This window comes from Mchenga conophoros, linkage group LG17 (genome assembly GCF_057382185.1).
Source record: "Mchenga conophoros isolate Kocher_MC1m ecotype Shallow Benthic linkage group LG17, M_conophoros_male_GT1.1, whole genome shotgun sequence".
Taxonomy (NCBI): domain Eukaryota; kingdom Metazoa; phylum Chordata; class Actinopteri; order Cichliformes; family Cichlidae; genus Mchenga; species Mchenga conophoros.
The window spans coordinates 14,481,925-14,504,627 of NC_140542.1; the positions used below are offsets into that span (position 1 = coordinate 14,481,925).

Genomic DNA, 22,703 nt, shown 5'->3' on the forward strand with positions numbered 1-22,703 from the left:
TTAGTATTTCTGAATTAATTATCAATCCATTGATGAACGCTTTAAACGGAAAAAAATAATTTTCAATAAAAATCTCACTAAAAACATTTTTGAATTCAAAACAAATGTAAAAAATGACTTTCAAATAAAGTAAATGGATTAAAAAAAGCAAATTAGGAATACAAATGTGTTTTTTCTGACATTTAAATAATGACTCTGCTCCTCAATTTCAATTTCCATTTCTTACTAGCTGCTTAATTAACTATTACATTAACTACTTGATTAGCTTCTTCAATTAGCATTTCCATAACTCTTTTGGTCTCTGGTGAAAAAGCAATGTAAGTAAGGAACGCAGTCTGGAGCTCTCTGACTGGTTAGAGAGACACAGGCACTGATAAGGAGAAAGTATTTTTTATTTGTTTTTATGCTTTTAAAAAAAAATTTCCTCACTTTATTATTGTTTAGAACAATCACATATTAGTGACACTGAAGAAAAATAATAATGGGTGAGAGGCGAGTTAATGTTCTGAAAAATACAATTGACAATGTTAAAGTTGTAAATTTCCAAAAAATGAAAAACAGCCAATTTGTCAATAAAAACAAAACGAAATGAAACGAATTTAAGAGAAAATAACTGGGAAAAATATATATCTTCTTTAGTCAATGACATCACTTCACTTTTCCAGGTTAAGCTGGCAGGATTTCCACACACTGAATTCTTAAAATGTATGCCCTCCAATCTGGACTGACAACAACGTCTGTCAGTCTATCTGCGGTTGACTGTGTCCTGAGACCATCTATCACTCTTAATCATCTTTAACTCAAAATACAAATACAGAGGTGGTCAGATAGTAACCATAACACAAAGAAAGCATACAAAAGGAACAAGGAACATGATATTTTGAGTGCTATACCTAAAATATCATGAATCGAAACCAGTCAGAAATTTCTACAGTACCAGAGCCGGTGATATTAGTATAATTATTTTAAGGGAGAAGAAATCTTTTGGGCTTTTTTTTTTCCCAAAACGTAATTTAAGGATTTAAGGAAATATCATAACACTTTTTACTCATTTAAGCTAAATATGACTGATGACTGGAAACATGACTGGAAACATTCAGATTTTAGGTCCTGGTGACCGTTTACTTCCCCAGTTAATTGTAATATAACAGTGGAACACTATGCAAATCAGCGTCAGAGCATACTGACAACGGAACAGGCTCATAATACTCCATCCTTTACTCGCTGAGTTTACTCTACAGATCCCTATAGGAAATCCTGGAGACTGACCAGTGTCAGGAAGGAAAGAACATCTTTCAAATAACTCTCATTACTTCCTTCGAGTAAGAGACTTGAAAAATCTGTAGCAGTGAGTTTTTTATGCTTTTCTGGAAGATTATACACTTGTTTTCCGCTCTGTCGCTATGCTATCTAGCAAATTTTTAATACCGGTAACTAGTTTAGTACTTTATGTAAATAAATGTACGACTATGCCTTAAAGTTAAGTAATTAAAACCAGGTTTGTTATGGCGCTGTGCTGTCATCACTAGTGCGGGGGACTATAAACAGGACTGAACCTTTATGCTGTTACAGGGAGCTGACACCGACATAAACAGCCATTTACTTGCTTCCAAAGGCAAACAGGAAGCATTCTTCAAAGGACACTAACGGCTCTGTTAAGACACGTGAATATCGTTAAAAAAGTATGTTACTGCGTAGAGGTGGCACAACGCTAACTGTTATCCTTCAACAAAACGCGTACGACCGACAAGCTTCAAGCAGCCGTGTTGTGCAAAACAGCCTTTGTTAACCCGCCTGTAACAACTACAATTGTCAACATTTACCGGGAGAGACTTACTTTGTAAAAGGTCAATTTGTCTCTTAAGTGCTTCTCTCTCCTCCATGTTTACGACCACAACCTTTCGTCATTAAATGGCGACGCCCTTAAGAATGACGTATTTCATGTTGGCCAATCACAGTCTGAAGAATGTCATCGATGTTTATCCTCAGTATTGACTTACAGGCTTGACATTTAACTCAAAGTGGGCCGTAAGAATGAGTAGAATTTTCTTATTTATTTATTTATTTATTTATTTATTTATTTAATTTACTGTTGTGGTGAGCAGAGTTAATTTTATTGGAGACTTAAAATGTTACTAAAACACAATAAACAAAGATAAATGTCTTCAGCTTTATCAAGGCTGTGGTTTCTCTTTGCATGTATATGTAGATGTGTAAGGCCATATGTCTAAATGACTTTGCCTGGTTAAGGCAATGCATGATGCGTGCTTTGAGCAAGAAGAACCAGCTGCCTCCTTTCCAGAAACTACTTTCCGTGCAAAGGACTCCCATTACTGTGCCTGGATTAACCAGGCTTATTCAGACACGTTAATTGTAAGACATTTTTAAATACAATACAACTAAGAGACCACTTTTCTGTATTGATTCTTGTATGGAAATCACAGTGAGAACAAACACAATGACTGAACAAACTATGAACCGACTTTCAGCTACAAAAACAAACAACAATAAAAGGAAGCTCCAAAGGCAGATCACACACCACAAGGTAATTAATTGCCCAGAATTTATCTGATATCCACACATGTATAAAAAAAAACAAGCTTCAATTTTCATGTACTACATGCAGTCAGCATTCTTGAGGCTGGATTGTCAGATTCAACTGACAAAGCCGTTAGCTGTCTGTAAGACAGTACTAAGGGCTTCATTTCGTAACCTCGCTATCGTTGATGCGCAGCTGGCTGACAACCGATTTGAAAACATCATTTCGTCATTTCGGGAAGCGTCTCTGTATTTGCGCTTTATAAAGTTTAGAATTCCCTTCGGGGAAGTAGTTTTGGGCCAAAAGTTTGTTCGTCTGGTCCAAAAATGTTTCTATGAACTGTCATGAACAAAGTACCAGTGACGCTGCTGCGAAATGAAATGAAAGAGGAAGTGAAAGTTAAGGCAGCTGATTGGACGTAAAACGAAGAGAGAAGACAGAAAGGAAAGCAATCTCTAAAGTTGCTGAATAATTGAAGGTAAAGCTAACGGAGGTTTCTTTATAAATAAATACTCGCTGGAGAGACTGATGCAGACGGTCTGAAGGTTTAGAATTATAAACAATGTTGACTCCGTTTTCAGTTTGAACTCTGCTTATTTGTAGAGTTGACATTGTAGCTCGTTAGCCAGCTAGCTTGAGTGCTGGTGTCAAAATTGATAATAGGTATATTGTTTTTTTGTTTTGTTTTCACACCTGTCTGAACAACACATTTGTGCTGTGTGTGTTTTCTGTGTGTCTCTGTACAGTAGGTACCCCTTTACATCTCCTGGCTCGGCAACATGGCATCAACAGAAAATGTGTACTTCATCTTAACAAAAAAGCCAGAAAGGATCAGTTTTGAAAAAGCTGGAAGTATTGTTTACATGCCTGAAAATAAGTACATCTCAGAAATGAAAAAATCCCCCCCTCCATTAAAGCTACGAATGTGTTTAATGAACTACTCTAGAATAGACTATGACTTGGAGGCCAACGACATGGAGCAGCTGTGTGTAGAGGAAGTTGAGCTGCTGCAGGCACTGCCTGATGAAGCTGAGAGGCTGAGGTGTTTCAGAGAGCGACATGATCTGCAAGCAGCAATGCAACTTGCTATAGGTACTGAAGTGACTGTGGAGGAAGCTGGGAAGAAGCTCAGAGGCATCATTCACTACATTGGACCAATAAAAAAGGCATCTATTTCTTGTCCCATACCAGGATACTTTTTTGGAATCGAACTACAGGTTTGATGTTTTTTTTCTTACTCCTTCTGGCATATCCAGAAGATATACACATATTATAGGTTTCATTTTGGTTTGAGATTTCTGCCTCCAAGCAAAGACAAGTGGTAGTGTTTCAAACTGGGTTTGTTAATATACACACCATACTACTCTACAATTAAATGGCAAGAGCAGGTTTTTGAAGTGATTTGAACATTTATAAACATAAGTAAATAAGACTGAATCATTACCAGATTCATAAATATTTAGACCCATTGCTCAGGACTGGATTAAAGTTCCTTTGAAAGGAGTAAGTCTTTTGAGAATAATCTTACAAGCTTGGCACATTTTCCTCAACTCTCCCTTGTATTTTTCTTTCAAGCTCAGCCCAGTTCTTCAGAAAGCATGAATGCACAGTCATTTAAAAATATATATATATTTTCTGAGAACCTCGTTTGGATTCAGATCCGGAGAAGTTTTCATGGCAATGTGCATCAAGATCCTGAGCACCTAATGGGTGTTAACTCAAACGTACTATGGGTCAAGGTCACGATTGTCATCTCATGGGCAATAACCTGATGAATTGTGATAGATCATGAGCTGGATGAGCTGCCACATTATTGATGTCCCAGTTTAGCTTGGCTGGTCAAGCAGAGCTACAAAGATTTTGAAATGTATCCAGCTGTGAGTAATGGGGGTTGCCATCTTTTTGGGCACTTAAATTGCCACAGAGATTGTCAGATACAATCCTGTCTCACAGACAAATTTAAGTTGTGGAAACATATCAAGGACAACTGACAGAGCCAGTATGAACCATAAAAATGTCTGTATTGTAAAAATGTCTCTAAAGATGATACTTCAACCATTTATTTTTGAATAAATCATTAAAATACCCTCAAATTTGTTTTGGGAGTATTTTAACTTGCTTTGTCATTGTGGAGTGGTGTATGGAGACAACACAAGCAATCCAAAGTTGAAAGGGTGCACTGCTTCATGCTTGAAAAAGCATCAATTTCTTTGTAAGGTCACTATTTTGAATAAGTTTCAAAATGTCTTGTAAAACAGTACACTAATTGAAATCGTATAAATGTAAAAACCTCACAAGCTGAAGCCAGGTGGAGCCATTCAACTCCACAACTGCACAGCATGATTGCAGTTTGCAAAGCAGAACAACTGGTAGAGAAATTTAACTGAGGTCTTGTGTGACATCAGTTTTAATCTGCTCTGCTTCTTTTTCTCCAGGGACCAGACAGAGGAAAGGGCTACTGTGATGGGACCTATGGGGGTGAAAGATATTTCAAGTGTGACAAAAACTGTGGCGTTTTTACCCCATTCAACAGAGTCAGCTCTTTATTACCCCCTGTCCATAAGCCATCCCTACAGTCAGAAAGGCTAGAGTTGGGAGACAGAGTTACTTGCTTCATCGATGATAAATTTCGCTATGGAATGGTGCTGGACTTACTGGAAATAGGTGGACAATGTTTCGTTCAGATTTCCACGGTAAGTAATATTCCATTTTTTTAATTCCAAAATCATATCAAATGTAATTTTGTGCCATAAATCCACAAAGCTTATTCTACAAAATCAGATTTTTATGTTTTCAAAGAAATAATAACAAATAATAGGGACTAAATAATTACCTGTTTAAATTGTAAGCAAACTCTTTGTTATGAAACACACCTGAGATTTACAGCATCATCATTTCATCTAGTAAAAGTAATCACTTAATTACATTTCTGTTGACAATTTAGAGGAGCTAAAGCATTTACCTTTCCATCCTGGCATCAGCAGCTGTGTGTCTGAACATAAACCAGCATGAGCTACATGTATATGACTTTACTGCTTCAGTTGTGCCATACAGTATGATGTACTACTGGATTGGTGGATTTTGTTTTGTTTACAGATCTCGCTGTAAAATGGGTCTAACTGGCTGAAACCCAGCTTCACATTCTGTGCAGGTCACTCGACTGACAGCTGCTCTGTGTGTGAAAATGACTTTTATAAAATAATGCCTTATTTTTATAATGATTAATAAAAAAAAAAAATCACATTTAGGATATTCACTCTACAAAATACATCCATGTGGCAGAACACAAATACAAAGACCACAGTCTTAAGTTACATTCATCAGACTGACTAGTGTTTACTAAATGCTAATGCTAACATTGTCATAGCTAGATTCATAATAGCTTAATGTTTGATCGGAGATGGGGATTCAGAACTCACTGGAGTGAGTAATTTAAATCATGCCATTGTCCCAGAATGGTCCTGTAAAAGTCTGGATCTGAATCCAATTGAAAATAGCAGTGCACTGATAATTATCCTGTCTGATGATATTCTGTCATTTACGTGCTCCTGCTTTTCTTTGAGTTTACAGTTACAACCAAACTTTGTTAAGACTCTCTAAAACTGCTTCAGCAGTAGTAGTGGAGTATAGGACAGTAATATTTCCTTTGTCTGTTGGTGTTTTCAGGACAAAGATGAATCTGGGAAGACGGGGGGTGAAGTTAGAGTTCCATTAGAAGCGGTTATCAAAGGAGAGCTGATTGCAGGTTTGAGGTCTTTTTACATTTGTTTGTTTGTTTTACATTTGCATCATGCCTCAGCCAAACACATTTTTCATTGCAGAGGGAGAGAGCATGGATGTCGACACACCCCCAGAAGCTGATACAGATTATCTCTATATGGGTCTGAGTTTGAACTCTATGGTAGAAGTGACTCTGGGTGAAGGCAACACATATGGAATTATTCGCTGGATAGGCAAGCTGCCTGATCGAAGTGAAACTATGGTTGGCTTGGAACTGGTAAGTCTTTACTCATCATCATTTAAAACTGTTTTGCATATTTATGTTTTAGTTTGCGTTTAATGTTGGGTTAAATTTCAGACATTGGTATAATCAGTCTGTATTCTGATCTGCAGGATGAGAACAAAGGAGTGAGTGATGGTACTTTTAAAGGTCAGCGTTATTTCAAATGTCCTGTGAAGAGAGCCCTGTTTGTGAAGCTGAGCTCATGCCGGCCTGACTCACGCTTTCAGAGCACATCATCCAATCACAATGAGAAAATGCAGCCTGAGGACACTGGTTAGTACAGGATGGACAAACCTACACTCTATGGAAAAATGTATTAGGCCACACCTCTTAAGCTTAATCCTTTGAATTCAAGAGGCCACAGGTATATAAGACTCGAGCACCTAGCCACGCAGTCCGTTTTTCCAAACATTTGTGAAATAATTTGTTGGTCTAAAGCTCTCACTGAACTTGAGTGTAGTACTATAATAGGATGCCACCACTCCAGCAAGTTTGTGAACTTCTTCCTCTCTCAGATGTTCCATGATCTACTAGAAGTGTTATTGTTGCAAAGAGCATGTGTTTAGGAACCACAGCAATGAAGTGGCTCTGTTGTTTCAAAGTTCTTCTGGCATTAACATCAGCACAAAAACTGTGCCAGGAGCTCCACAGCTGAGCTCCTGTAGATGTAATTAGTGTCCCGGTGCTTTCTTCAATGTAGTTTACATCCAACTGGCCGTGAGTGACCCCTTGTCCACAAAGGATTATTTTATACTGAAAACAGCAAAAAACAAAACAAAACAAACTACATTTTGGTTGAGTTTGAACTTTTCTGGCAGCAGAGGGAGAATTAATTTGCAAAAATTAAGCTTTGTTTCCTTTTACTTACTTGAAACATGCATTTCTATTTTGTCTTTCTCTATACTTGTCTTTTTTTAATATAAAGTATCAGTAGTGTTTACTGTTTGTATTTTTGAAGCATTTTTAGCAGCAGCATCAAATGCAGTGCTCCAGTTGCACATTTGTCCAACAGCTGACTGTAGCATACACTTTACAACAGCCATTTGGACATCTATATCTGTTATCTGTTTATATACATAACCACATATTTGCTGTTTATGTTTTGATTTAGTGGATCAAACAGACCACAGTACAGCTGAGTTGCAGACTGTTCCGCCTATGAGCACAGAGCAGGTTAAGCAGCTTCTGACTGGACGAATGAAGGGGATTCAAGGACACTGTAACTCTTGCTACATGGACGCTGCCCTCTTCAGGTCAGCATAATAAATTATTATCCTGTGGTTTTACAGTTTTAAATAATGCACAGCTTCCCCAACAAACGAATTTACCTGTAATGGCTTTTAGCTAACTAGCTAGCTAGCATTGACATCATCATCAGTGCAGATGCCTTGTCCTGCTTCTACTGGTTAGAAATTGTTTGATGGTGTCTCCATTTCTACTATATTGTTGGTATACCAGCTACTGCAATTGAATGCTGTACTGTACATTCAATGTGTGGGTACAGAGATGAAACCAGTTGTGCATTTAACATAGCAAATCTAATATGAAAGCAGTTTCTTTAACTGCATTTTCAAAGCATACTGAAAGGATTCCAGTCTGACTTTTTATTATATTTTTAAAAATCCATAATGTTAGGGAATGTACAGTTCTTTATGTTAACTTAGTTTCTTTCTTTGCTTTCAGTTTGTTTTCCTGCTCTTCCGTGTTGGACTCCATGTTGTTCAAATCAACAACACCTCAAGATGCCCCAATTCAGAGAACACTGCTCAATGACATAGTCAACCCCCTCCGCAGGTCTGTGTTTTGATCAAATCATCACATGGATTGCATTTTATTTTTGCTGTTATGAAAGTTCTGTGTGTGCCGTTTGCAGTAACGGCTTTGTGGAAGGAAGACACATCATGAAGCTACGACAGCAGCTGCAGAAACATGGCTACAGCCAATCATTCACCACAGATGAGAAGGGTCTGCTTATTTGGGAAAGCTTTTCTGGAAGGCATTTGTTTTGTCTTAAGTGGTTGAGTTTGAAGTATTCATGTTACTTTTGTCTTTCAGATCCAGAGGAGTTCCTCAGTGTCATCATGCACCACATCCTCGCCCTGGATCCTCTGCTAAAACTGTACACTTACTATAGCTAAATTACTGTCTCCTGCTGTACTGTATAGTATAATGCATTTTGAGACTCATACCTGGAATGCAGACTATTCTTGTGTGTTCTCCCATTTTAGATCAGCTGCAGGTAAAGTGCAGGAGAGTTACTGCTATCAGATTTTCCTGGACCAGAACCACAGACTAGTTCTGCCAACAGTGCAGCAGCTATTAGAACATTCCTTCCACAGTGCAGGTCTTAAGCTGGCAGAGGTGAGAGCACTTCATTGTTAGGCACAAACTTTAAAGTCCCACTTTCACTTTTGTTTTATTGCTTAACAAATTAAAAATATAACGATATTTATCAGAATAGAAGGACAATCCTGTATTATAATATTTCAGTTACCAAAAAAATGGAAACTGTTTTTTTCCCCCCACAGATTAATCCAAAAATGATTTAGCTGTTTTCTCACAGACATGTAATAGACAGACTTGTAATGGTTGGTTCTCCAGTAGATGGCTCTGTGGGGAAGCTTTCTGAGCAGACCACCTGGAATCTGATCACTTGAGCGTATTCAGTCTGTGTGGTCTTTCATCTTATTTCATCGTACCATCACTCCAGGTGCCGTCCTGCCTCATCCTCCAGATGCCTCGCTTTGGGAAGAAATTCAAGATGTTTGACAAAATCATCCCCTCTCTGGAGCTGGATGTCACTGACCTCCTCTCTGAAGGTCAGATTAAGAATACAAACTCACAGCGACTAAATTTAACACAGTGAATACAACGCACGGTGTGTTTTTCAGGTCCCCAGCAGTGCATGCTGTGTGGAACCCTGGCACAGGTTGAGTGCGTCGACTGTTTTAAAGATCCCCTTTTCAGCCCGACAGGATTCAAAGTCTTCTGCGAGAAGTGTTCAAAACAGGTTTGTCACATTGTTTTAACACCTGAATCATTTTGTTTGTCTTTGGCTTAATTTGTCACGGTAGAGGGAATGTATTGACGTCATTTCTCCATGTGAAACCTCCCACCTCACCACAGTTTCATCAGATTTAGCTGCTATTAGGAGGTAGGACTCAGATATAGAGAGGAAACAAATTAAATCACAATCAAGGCTGATCTGTACTGCAAACAAGTGGTCTGTCAGTGTTGAACATGCACTAAAACTAGAACTTTGACTTAATATAGGTCATCAAATTTTAGACCGAAATCCCAGTTGGTTTGAGAGATATTTGTTAGCTACCTGTTCAGATTTTTTTTATTATTACTGTATAATTATTGTGTATAATATTGTGTATTTATCTGGCTTTGCAACACATGGTGTTGTTTTGCTTGTCTATATATAAAAATCTATGCTTGGCTGCTTTCTGAATCAGTTTGTGCACTGAATTGAACAGCAGCTAATTAACTCTGCTCTTGGTGCATTACATCACCTGCTCACCATCTGCTGTTTAACTGTTGGTCCTAGTAAGTACTGCTGAAACACTATATCAGTTCAGTGGCATACTATCAAGCCTCTAAATGAAACACTGTGTGAAAATTTGAATATTTTATGAAATATTTAAATTAATTTTTGTCAGACATCAACTAGTGTAGGCTAGTGTATGTGAAGTCTTCCTCCTTTCCTCTTATACATACAGATAGCAAATGAAGGACGTACACAGATAACTAGGTCATCCACTTAAGTAGTGCGTGACTAGAGCTGTGCCTTGTCATGTTGTTGAATACATACATTTTTACATGATATAAAAATGTCACATCACAATATCTGTGATATAGCAACACCATGACTACAATGACTGAAGCCCAAACATATCTAACAGTGAGAGCTGAGTGTGAGGCTCTGATGATGATTTAGTAAAAAGCACAATGCTCTGCAAAATGTGCAAGAAAGCTCTTCTGGAGCACCTGCTAGCACTCCATTCAGGAAGAGCAAACTGGATGGTGGTAAACGAATGCTGTAAGCAGCTGATCAAGGAAAAATATTTCTCAATTTCAATTTTATTATTGAATTTATTTGTTGTATTTTCAATTAGCTCTGTAACATCAAGTGGATGATATTTGGTAAATGAGTTTTTGTGACTTCAGCAACATCGGTGTCATAGTTTTTGCCAGAAAAACCTAAATACATCTAACAATACACTTTTAAGCAATAAATTGCAAACATGTTATTTGAATCAAATTTGATACAAATTAAAACTCATAAATAAAAAATTATATATATTTTTTATTTGTTAGAAGTTTCGCTAAACACACCATTTTCAAAAATTTTGAATTTTTCAGCATATATTAGAAGGTTCAGGCTTTGCAGTCTTTCTCTTAAAACACTGCTTCAGCTCATGTTTTATCCATTTTCGCCGTCTTCTTCTTCTTCCCAGATGGTCTAATTTGTCTCTGCCAATAAACCATCAACATATATTTTTATTGAGACCAATTTAGCCCTCATGCTACATTTTTGCACAGGGCTGATGTGCTTTGGGACCTGTAATGCGTATTTTTTTTTCCCAGTTGTTGTTAGTGGCCTCTCCAGTGTTTCTCTTTTCTGTCTTCTCTTTCCCCTGATCCTCCAGCCTAGGAAAATGTCCCACTGGGTATTTCATTGGAATTGAAAGAATCTGAGGCTTTAAACTTTTAATGGTGCCCCAGTGCTTGTTTGGTTTTGGGAACTAAAGGAGCATTTGGACGCAGAGATAGCTAATAATGTCATACTTTAGCTAGGCTAAAGCTGTTTGGGGAGATGTGTTTTGTCCTGTTTCGTGTTGGTAGTCTCTCTGTGCTCCTCTTTTCTCTCTTCTCATTCCTTCCATCATTCACCCTGGTTCTGGTGGAGGTCTCTTCCTGTTTTAACAAAAAACTTTATTTCCCTCATGTTGTCACCAAATGCTTGCTCATCGGTGATTGATTGTAGGGATTGTGTCTATACTATTATAGGATCTTTATTTACAACATTATAGAGTTGTCTCAAATATCTCCTTTGGTTTAGGGATCATTTATAGACAATGAACTAAAGTTACTAATGTGAAATTTAACAGTGGCTACATAGATATAAAATAGTGACTATTTACAGGTCTAATAGTGTGTATGTGTTTTCAGGTGCACTCCCATCCTCAGCGTCGCAGCCATAAACCAGCATCCCTGGAAATCCCAAAGGGTTATGTTGGACGTAAAAACCCTCACACTATGATCAGAGACAAAATGGAGCTGTTCGCTGTGCTCTGCATCGAGACAAGCCACTATGTGTCCTTCGTCAAATATGGACCAAACACTGAGGACTGGATCTTCTTCGACAGCATGGCAGACAGACAGGGTAAGCGGGATATTTAATATGCATACACAAGTTAGCTCTGAGTGCATTTTGGCTCACTTGTGTGTATTGCGTTCAGGAGAGATGGATGGCTACAACATTCCAGAGGTGCAGCCCTGCCCCGAGGTTGGTGAATACCTGGAAATGTCCCCCTCCGAGCTGGCCAACCAGGCACCTCGAGATATGAAAGGTGTAGCAAAGCGTCTCTTCTGTGATGCCTACATGTACCTGTACCAAAGCACCACTATGTGCCTCTATCGCTGATGGAACTTGAGCACACTGGACGTTTTGCTATTTGTGTAATTTCTTTTTGCTGCATTGTTTTTTTTTTTCTTTAGTTAACATGCAAATATCTTAAATGTGTGTGTGGTGCTTGGGTGCTGGAAAAAAATTATAGCGACAATAATTTTCTAATATGGCATGAAGTAGAGGATAAACTGACATTGCTTTCTAAGTAATTTGCACTATAATCTGAAGAAAATAATTACTGGCTTGCAGCATGTGTTGGACATAAATTACATATTGCACTGTAAAAATAGTTTTACAGTTTACTGCTGATGTTTGTAATTACTTTAAATTTTATTTACAACTTGTATAGTGAAAGTAAATGAGTTTTGCTGATGAAAAACCCTTCAAAGTAGACAGTAGTGATGATTCAGTACGGTTCATTAAGAATACCATCTAACCAGCTCTATTTTAAAAGCTTATGTTATATGCTGCTGTTATTTTGGCATCAGATTTGGATGTTGGCTGGATTTCTTTATATATTTAGATATATTTTTTTTATCTTCTGGTATTTAAATTTCACACCTGAAAATGAAACAATGATTTTATTCTTGACAAAGATGTTTCTGTGAGCAACCTAAGAGACGAAAAGATGTTGGGAATAATATCACAGTGGAAAACTGTGCTTGACTGGCTGCTTGGGAGTCCTGGTTGAACTTGTGACCTTTTTCTATTTTTTACTATTACTACTTCTGATATTCAGTAAAATAGATGTCATAAATAAATAAATGCAATCAATAAAACCTTTCATCATCTGTCTTTACTAAAAGAGTTGGACATACAGTGTGCTGATACACATACAGCTTCACAACTATGCAAACTCCACCAACCACGCATCAACCATTTTACCCCAGTGACCGGTGATTTCCAGGCATTTGCTGACTAGTGTCTAGGCCTGTTCAACTGACACCGTATTCAGGAATTTTAACATGTGAGTCCATGAGGACTGATTTCCTTTTGGAACCAGCCTCAACTATCCATTAGAGGAGATTCACTTTTTGGTACTTCATTTTAAGCTTCAGTTGTTGCCACTTCGTGTATTTTCTGTTGTCATGTTTTGGTTTTCAAGAGTGCAGGGAAGTGTGTTCTTCCTTGATGAACAAACTGCTATGCCTCAAGAGTTGGCGGTTCGTCTTGTAATCGGAAGGTTGCCAGTTCGAGCCCTGGCTCTGACAGTCTCGGTCGTTGTGTCCTTGGGCAAGACACTTCACTCGTTGCCTACTGGTGGTGGTCAGAGGGCCCGGTGGCGCCAGTGTCCAGCAGCCTCGCCTCTGTCAGTGCGCCCCAGGGCAGCTGTGGCTACAATGTAGCTTGCCATCACCAGTGTGTGAATGTGTGTGTGAATGAGTGGATGATTGAATGTCGTGTAAAGCACTTTGTGGTCCTTAGGGACTAAGTAAAGCGCTATACAAATACAGGCCATTTACCATTTAAAAACATTTCCACCTCTGTTTCTTTCTCCCAAGAGTAAGCTTACATGCATAAGTCTTGACACATTTTTGTTTCTTTTCTTTTTTTCCACTTTGAGCCTGAACATAGTCTCACAGGATGTAAAATATTTTTTTTAATATCACACAGCATGTTCAAAAGATTAACTTGTGTTGTCTCTTTAAATTATTCCTTTCATATTGTTCTTTTCACACAATAAATAGCCATACTGTTATTCACGTTTCCTTCACTGTCAGTGCTCCCATTAACAATGCTTTTCTTTCTGACTTCATTGATGTTAGTGTTTCTTTTAGTGAATAAAAAAAAATAGTGGAACGCAGAACGAGCAGGGAAATAACACCTCAGAGTCTTACAGTCAGATCCTAGCTGGAATCTAAAATGCCTGTTGTAACTACATGGACAACAAAATACTGCTATTGTTGACCTTGAGGTGTACTTGGCAGTCCAACAACCGCCGCTTCACTCAGTTCATCAGTCCAACTCTGCGCGTACTACTACTTGCTGTGATGTGAATACACGCAAGTTTTCTTCCATTAAAGTGCAAGCGTCTCCTCAGCTCTGACTCCTATCTCATCTTTCTTTCAGTCGGTGCCTAACTGGATATTTGTCTTCGTTCCGGATGCTTTTGATCCTGCTGCCTACCGTGCTTCCCCTTCATCTTGCTGTGATCAGCTCTCTGAATGACCTTTACATTAGTTAGGAGTGCTGCGCTGAGCTGTGCTTTGTGATGAGTCGGATTCTTTGGTATACTCGAGGGCACGGATGGCTGCAGCAGTTAGGGCAGCCTTGAGTCCTAATACATGGCCCTGCAACTCAACAGCACAGGCTCCTTATAGTCAAACATACTCAGCATATTCAAGCATATTTGCTATTATGCAAAAAAGTATAGATTCTGCAAGTGTGTGTTTACATAAAGGAGACAGTTGTGCTTGTCTGAGCAGCATAGTTGAACTGTTCCTAGGCTTTTTGAAAGAAGCTATTGACTGCATAATAAAACACACAGAACCTAAAGCAGCAGACCTTTTTCCTATCAAAGCCAGCATAACATTTCTAGTCAGGCTATGCTGGAGAAAAACAATGATCAGACAATCTCGAGTTATGCGCTTGCTAGGGATGGTAATTGATAGGGGTTTAATGATACTAATGCCATTATCGAATATGCTTATTGATTCAATTCTTTTTTTTATCAATTGCCATATGGTTTCTTGACCAAGTTTTATATAAGGAAACGAGTAAACGCCAGCTACTGGTAGACAGAGCAGTCAGCTGAGACTGCAAGACTAGTCTAACTAACCTGTGCACTGCCTGGATTGATTACAAGAAGGCCTATGACTCTATTGCCCCATACCTGGATCCTGGAATGCCTAGAATTGTACAAGGACCCAACATCAACAGGACCCTAAGAGCCTTCTTCAGGAACTCAATGAGGATGTGGCAGACAACACTAGAGGCCAACTTCAAGCCCATAGCACAAGCCAGTGCAGGATCTGCCAAGGAGATGTGCTGTCCCACTGATGTTCTGCCTGAAGCCCCTCAGTGAGATCATTGGCAAGACTGACTATGTATCCCTACTACGGAACAGAGTAATTGTCCTGAGGTCTAAATGGGAGACGCCCCCTAGGGTGGTCGAGAATCACCAAGCTAAGATCCTGTGGGACTTCCAGATACAGGTGGACAAAATGGTGATGGCTAATTAACTGGACATAGTAGTGGTGGACAAGCAGAGGAAAAGGTCTGTAATGATAGATGTAGTAATACCGAATGACAGCAACATCAGGAAAAAGGAACAGGAGAAGCTGGAGAAGAACCAAGGGCTCAGAGAAGAGCTGGAGAAGTTGTGCAGGCTGAAGTTAACAGTGTTCCAAGTTGTAATTGGAGCACTTGGTGCAGTGACCCCCAAGCTAGGTGATTGGCTCCAGCAGATCTTGGGAAAGATACTGCGCAAGAACCCTCCCAGGCCTCTGGTAGAGGACCCGAGCTTGAAGGATAAAGTCCGCCTGCAGGGGCGAAAGGGGAATTTACAGTGGGGCAAAAAAGTATTTAGTCAGCCACCGATTGTGCAAGTTCCCCCACTTAAAATGATGACAGAGGTCAGTAATTTGCACCAGAGGTACACTTCAACTGTGAGAGACAGAATGTGAAAAAAAAAAAATCCATGAATTCACATGGTAGGATTTGTAAAGAATTTATTCGTAAATTAGGGTGGAAAATAAGTATTTGGTCACCTCAAACAAGGAAAATCTCTGGCTCTCACAGACCTGTAACGTCTTCTGTAAGAAGCTTTTCTGTCCCCCACTCGTTACCTGTATGAATGGCACCTGTTTGAACTCATCATCTGTATAAAAGACACCTGTCCACAGCCTCAAACAGTCAGACTCCAAACTCCGCCATGGCCAAGACCAAAGAGCTTTCGAAGGACACCAGGAAAAGTATTGTAGACCTGCACCAGACTGGGAAGAGTGAATCTACAATAGGCAAGCAGCTTGGTGTGAAAAAATCAACTGTGGGAGCAATCATCAGAAAATGGAAGACATACAAGACCACTGATAATCTCCCTCGATCTGGGGCTCCACGCAAGATCTCATCCCGTGGGGTCAAAATGATCATGAGAACGGTGAGCAAAGATCCCAGAACCACACGGGGGGACCTGGTGAATGACCTGCAGAGAGCTGGGACCAAAGTAACAAAGGTCACCATCAGTAGCACACTACAACGGCAGGGAATCAAATCCCGCAGTGCCAGACGTGTTCCGCTGCTGAAGCCAGTGCATGTCCAGGCCCGTCTGAAGTTTGCCAGAGAGCACATGGATGATACAGCAGAGGATTGGGAGAATGTCATGTGGTCAGATGAAACCAAAGTAGAACTTTTTGGTATAAACTCAACTCGTCGTGTTTGGAGGAAGAAGAATACTGAGTTGCATCCCAAGAACACCATACCTACTGTGAAGCATGGGGGTGGAAACATCATGCTATGGGGCTGTTTTTCTGCCAAGGGGACAGGACGACTGATCCGTGTTAAGGACAGAATGAATGGGGCCATGTATCGTGAGATTTTGAGCCAAAACCTCCTTCCATCAGTGAGAACTTTGAAGATGAAACGAGGCTGGGTCTTCCAACGTGACAATGATCCAAAACACACCGCCCGGGCAACAAAGGAGTGGCTCCGTAAGAAGCATTTGAAAGTCCTGGAGTGGCCTAGCCAGTCTCCAGACCTCAACCCCATAGAAAATCTGTGGCGGGAGTTGAAAGTCCGTGTTGCTCGGCGACAGCCCCAAAACATCACTGCTCTCGAGAAGATCTGCATGGAGGAATGGGCCAAAATACCAGCTACTGTGTGTGCAAACCTGGTAAAGACCTATAGTAAACGTTTGACCTCTGTTATTGCCAACAAAGGTTATGTTACAAAGTATTGAGTTGTATTTTTGTTATTGACCAAATACTTATTTTCCACCCTGATTTACGAATAAATTCTTTACAAATCCTACCATGTGGATTCATGGATTTTTTTTTTTTTCACATTCTGTCTCTCACAGTTGAAGTGTACCTCTGGTGCAAATTACTGACCTCTGTCATCGTTTTAAGTGGGGGAACTTGCACAATCGGTGGCTGACTAAATACTTTTTTGCCCCACTGTATATATAGGTGGTGTGAATTATTAAGGGGGAAAAATCCAAACCTACATGGCCCTGTGTGAAAAAACAACGACTCAGCAACGACTGACAGAAAAGTGGAACAGTGGTGAACCTTCCTAGGAGTGGACTGCAGGACTCACTTGCCTCAGTTAAGGTCAGTGTTCATGACTCCACCATAAGATTAGGCAAAAATGGCCTGTATGGCAGAGTTCCAAGATAAAAAAAAAAACTACTGCCCAGCAAAAGGAACGTAAAGGCTCATCTCAGTTTTGCCAGAAAACATTTTGCTGATCCCAAGGATGTTTGGGAAAATACTCTGTGGATTGATGACGTTTGGAAGGTGTGTGTCCCATAACATGTGGCTAAAAGTAACATAGCATTTCAGCAAGGGAACATACCAACAGTAAAATATGGTGGTGATAGTGTGATGGGCTAGGGCTATTTTGCCCTAACCCATCACACTAAACCACACCAAACCTTTTGCTGAATGTTTGCTGTGGTAAATGAACCATGAATTCTGCTGTCTACCAAAACATCCTGAAGGAGAATGTCCAGCGATCTGTTTGTGACCTCAAGCTGAAGCACACCTCAGGTCTGCAGCAGGACAATGATCCCAAATACACATCAGAACGTCCACCTTTGAATGGCTTAAGAGAAACAAAATGAAGACTTTGGAGGGGCCAAGTCAAAGTCCTGACCTGAATCCAATTGAGATGCTGTGACATAACCTTAAAAAGGTGGTTTATGCTCAGAAACACTCCAATGTGGTTGAATTATAACAAATCTGCAAAGATGAGTGGGCCAAAATTCTTTCACAGGGCTGTAAACGACTCTTGCCAGTTATTGCAAATGCTTGATTACAGTTGTTGCTGCAAAAGGTGGCCCAACCTATTATTAGGTTTAGGGGTCAATTTTTCACACAGAGTCATGTTTGTTTGGATTTTCACCCCCTTAATAATAAACACCTTCATTTAGAAATTGCATTTTTTGTTTATTCGTGCTATGTTTGTCTAATATTTAAATTTGTTTGATGATCTGAAAGTGTGACAAACATACAAAAACAGGAAATCAGGAAGGGGGCAAACACTTTATTCACATCACTGTATGGACAAACAAGGACTACTGAAATTGATGCGTCCTTTTTGTTTTATTTTAATAAATGGTTTAAATTTATCAGCTGGATGACATTCTCTTCTTTGCTGATACCTAGAAAAGACAGGGCCAGATCTCACCTCGCGCTACATTCAGTGGTGGTTAAATGAGATTCTTCTTCAGTATTTTATCTATTGTACATATTAACCGGCATCTGTGTGTGGACAGCAGAGAAAGAATTTCATTGTACAGAGAAATGCTTTTTCTTGGTACACATGACAATAAACGCTTTGAATCTTCAGTGGCTGCCATGCAAGCCTGAGTAGACAAACACTGTCCACCATTACTAATATAGCACTACACTCTGTAAAACATGGTGTTTACTGGTTATCCTTTTCCGATCTGAACACATTCATCTTCTCTGTGTTTAGTCAGGAAGCTTCCAACAGGAAGAACACCAAATATCCTTCTTAATTGACTGGAAATCGCTGTGATGTCTTTCTCCTGAGCCTCTTGACAGCAGGATATGACGAATCAGCGAGAGTCACATCATGAAGGACTTACTGTGTCATTTCAGCTTCATTCTGTCTTAATGTATTTTATTTTTTATTAAACTGTAATATTTTTTATTTTATACATTAGAGTTTTTCAAATTCTGATTATGCCAGTTTTTGGCCACTTTTCTTTAAATAAATCACTTACTTAACACCTGCATTAAAGGCTTTTACGTACATCAGCATTCGGCTGTGAGTCCCACATTTAATACAAAAAGTTCCTCTTCACCCATGAGAAAAAGGCTTTTATTGCTCCCTGTCTCCATAGCACGTCAGTTATGGCTTTCATACCCATATGCTCTTCCAATTACTTATCAGTATTAACATTCATAAATGTGTCATTAGAGCACACATGCTGGCCTAATACAGTGTTCTTTATGGGTTGGGAAGGTTTTGGCTGTCATCCCAGCCTGACATTCATCCGCAACAGTGGATGTGATGATCTTTAGATAATTTTTTTAATTTGTATGTCAGCTCCTGTGGGACTCTGATCTGCATCCATCTATAAACACTATTGGCTGGCGATGTTACATCTGCATAATTTAACGATGGAAAGGTTAACTCTAGCCCTGTAATTTGCAGCTTCAATTTTTCTTTCCCCTGAGTGGTTTATATGTCTCTGTTCGCCTTTAGTCTTCAGCAAACACCCATGACAGCTGAGATTTGTGAGGGGAGTGAACTGTGTGTGATGCAGAAGATTGAAAACAGGCTATAGAAAGTTGGTGCGTGAAATCTGATAAAGGAAGCATGTTGTGTGTATATCATACTCAGGGAGAACCTTCCCAGTGGGGCTGTAGCTGATTTATCCATCACAATAAACCCAGAGATGAGTTTAACCATAATGGGACCAAGGGATGTGGCTTTTAGTGAGACACCAAAGATCGATCCCCCACAGACTGCAGATCCTCGATGCAACTGGTGGCTTACTGGTAATTTCCTACTTAATGTGTCATGCGAATAACGCAGCCACTGATTTGCAACCTTAATATTGCTGCTTTGAGGGACATGCATTTAGTCAAAGGTGCATTCTTGTTTCAAAGGCAGAACCATGAAAATCTCTGTGAATTAGGTCTGGAATGAAAAAGACTCTCCTGACTGATCTGTTACATCTGCCAAATGAAGAAATAAAATTGAAGAAAACAATCAGAAAGCACTAACCTCTACCAACACTGTAGAATCATCTCAAAATGTTATTGTACTTGAGTACATTTTGGGAGGCTTTTAGTCATTCTAGTGACATTAGTTTGCCCGTGGTAATGTTAGCTGGTGCACCGTTGTGGTGCAGGTGTATACACGATCTTCTGCTTTGCATTAAGGATCACCACCTGGGGACATTTGACTCTTTCTCTTGTCCTTGTCCCTCCAAATGGCCACGGCCTTCCTATATGTTCACTTCTAATTCGGTCCAGGCTTGGCACTCACAACACTAATCTCGGCATCTTTAACTGAGATACTTCCAGCTCTCACCAAACATTCCTTTCACTAATAATATTTTTCTTTTTCCTTTTGTTTTCAATTTCATTTTATATTTCTAATAAAACATTGCCCAGACTTTTCCCTAAATCGGGATCAATTTGCTACAGCCTTTCTAAAGTACTTTGGGCAACTGTAAAGAATAAAGTGTATTATTGCTTTCTTAAAACCAACACATCAAGATACAGCAAAAGTAAATTAGCTCTCTGAGAGCTAAACCATCATAGGTGGTAACCCAAACCCTAGCCCCTATGCATTTTTTCCTATTTGTTTCAGTTAGAATTATTACTTTCTATATTGCTAGGACTTAGAAAAACATACATCCTTCCAATTTCTTACGCTTATCCAATTTAGGGTCGAAGGGGGGTCAAAGCCAGTCCCAGCTTACATGGGGTGAGGGGCAGGGTGTGCCCTGGACTTGTCACCAGTCTGTTGCAGGAATAACGCAGAACAACAGACAACCATTTGCACTTACATTCATTATGGGCTATATAGAATCACCAATTAGCCTAACCTCACTAATCTCCTGTCTTCAGACTCTGGGAGGAAGCCTGGAGAGAACCCATACAAACATAGGGAGAACATGTCAACCCCACACTGTATGTTTTTCTAGAGTTTGGCGTGGGGTGGTCAGCAATGGCTTAGAACTCAGATAAGGTATATACAAGGCCGATGAGCAGGTCACATCTGAATCAAGTCACTGGCTGACTGAAAAGTGGATCTTTAATTGAAACGAATCCACATTCACATGCTCACCATTCCTGCTCCCTGCTCTCTCTACAGAGTAAAATGTCATCTGCAGTCATCATCCACAGAGACACTCGCCTGATCTTTTCAGTCAGCCTGCCTATCACCAATGCAAACAGAAAAAGGGAAAGTTTCCTGCCAACTTCCTAATGCGACACTACTCCTCATCTCTAAGTACTAAGGCTGGACAGTCATTCTGACATCAGTCACTGGATTCTGCAATGTGAAATGGATTAAAAAAAAACCTTAAAGAAGTCCAGTTGCTGCTACCATGACCTGAATGACTGAGAACCTACAAAGATATAAAGTTGTGGGTTGTTGTTGTTGTTGTTGTTGTTGTTGTTGTTGTTGTTGTTAACTACAAGGGGTCATATTTGGATGAAAGGGTAGATTGCAAGCAGCATCTACACATGCAGTAGTGTACAACAGTCTTGAAACATGTCCAAACATATATGACAATACAGTGTATAATTAAAAAAAAAAATTTTGTAGAACTTTAGTGTGCATGAAAGTCAATATTTACTATGATATTATTCTGAACTGTATTATAAAAAACTTTCTTGCCTAAGGAACAGTTCCTGCTTCAAGAGAAGTTCTTCGTGCTTCTTGCACAAATTGGACCAATATCTCAATGAAATGCTCCAAATGGTACCAACAGCACTAGCAGGGATGAGGGGTATAGTGCAGTGACTGGACTTAGCTGAGATGAAGCTGTAGTTTTCAGAGTCAGCCTAAAGTGGGCACACTTTTAGGAGACAAAGCTTTTGTGTGCTATATAAATAAGATTTTACTACATACGAAACTGCAATCTTTACAAACATTGTATTGCTTATTTGTGGCCAGAATCCATACTCTGCTCACTAATCTTTACCTCTCTTCATAACTTTCTACAACTTCACTGTAGTTCATCAGCTTCATTGCTCTATTGTTAATGCTGATGCGGTGAGCTTGTATGCACATGACAGACAATTCCAGGTAATGCTGCACCTTAAAGCAGTGGTAATTAATGGCAGCCATTCTAATGGAATGAATGTGTTTATCTCCTTCAGCGATAATGATGATGAATGCATGGCTTTGAGTGTTCAATTAAGAGACACCATTAGAAAGGGAGGAAATGTGTATGGTTTGACTCATTCATTTGATTAAACCAAGACCTCTGAAACTCTATAGCAACAGTGACAAAACAGAAAGCTCAATTCTTTAGAGAAACAACATCTAAACAGAGGAGCTCAGTGCATCCTCTCTAAAAGGTATATGAGTCAGACTTTGGATGAGACCACAATTGGGAGCCAACCTGATATCCTCATTAAGCCCAAAGAGGAGATGTAATGAGGTTTCTGAACTGTAACACGGTAGTGCCAAAAGGTACAACACAGCAGAAAGGTTTATGTTTATGACATCAGTCAGTCTGTGTTTAGAAAATAAACTGGCTTAAAATAAACTTCCTTATGGACAGTAGTGAAGTTTTGGGAACTTTTTGTAAACCTACTTTCAGAAACTGAACCTGTCATTTGTTTTTAAAATAATATTATATTTTAAAA

General features: G+C 39.4%; 2 protein-coding genes across 3 annotated transcripts in view; one reads left to right on the forward strand and one right to left on the reverse strand.

Annotated features, from left to right (window-relative positions):
* The window catches only part of zc3h3 (zinc finger CCCH-type containing 3), an 85,616-nt gene extending 83,674 nt beyond the window's left edge, over window positions 1–1,942 (reverse strand). The window contains exon 1 of the mRNA XM_085251224.1: window positions 1,838–1,942. Coding sequence (XP_085107350.1) covers window positions 1,838–1,883 — 46 coding nt within the window. The 5' untranslated portion in view covers window positions 1,884–1,942. The remainder of the gene's footprint in view (window positions 1–1,837) is intronic.
* Window positions 1,186–12,985, forward strand: cyldl (cylindromatosis (turban tumor syndrome), like). Of its 2 annotated transcripts, none has more exons than XM_085251226.1 (15): window positions 1,186–1,322; window positions 3,286–3,756; window positions 4,975–5,232; window positions 6,206–6,284; window positions 6,361–6,536; window positions 6,653–6,815; window positions 7,654–7,795; window positions 8,226–8,336; window positions 8,416–8,507; window positions 8,598–8,661; window positions 8,771–8,903; window positions 9,253–9,361; window positions 9,434–9,552; window positions 11,721–11,934; window positions 12,011–12,985. In XM_085251226.1, the coding sequence occupies exons 2-15, from the start codon at window positions 3,319–3,321 to the stop codon at window positions 12,193–12,195; spliced, it is 2,283 nt and encodes a 760-aa protein (XP_085107352.1). In that variant the 5' UTR covers window positions 1,186–1,322; window positions 3,286–3,318; the 3' UTR covers window positions 12,196–12,985. The 2 variants fall into 2 exon arrangements, with proteins under 2 accessions (XP_085107352.1, XP_085107351.1); XM_085251225.1 differs by lacking the exon at window positions 1,186–1,322 and adding an exon at window positions 2,717–3,017.
* Window positions 12,986–22,703: the final 9,718 nt, after the last annotated feature.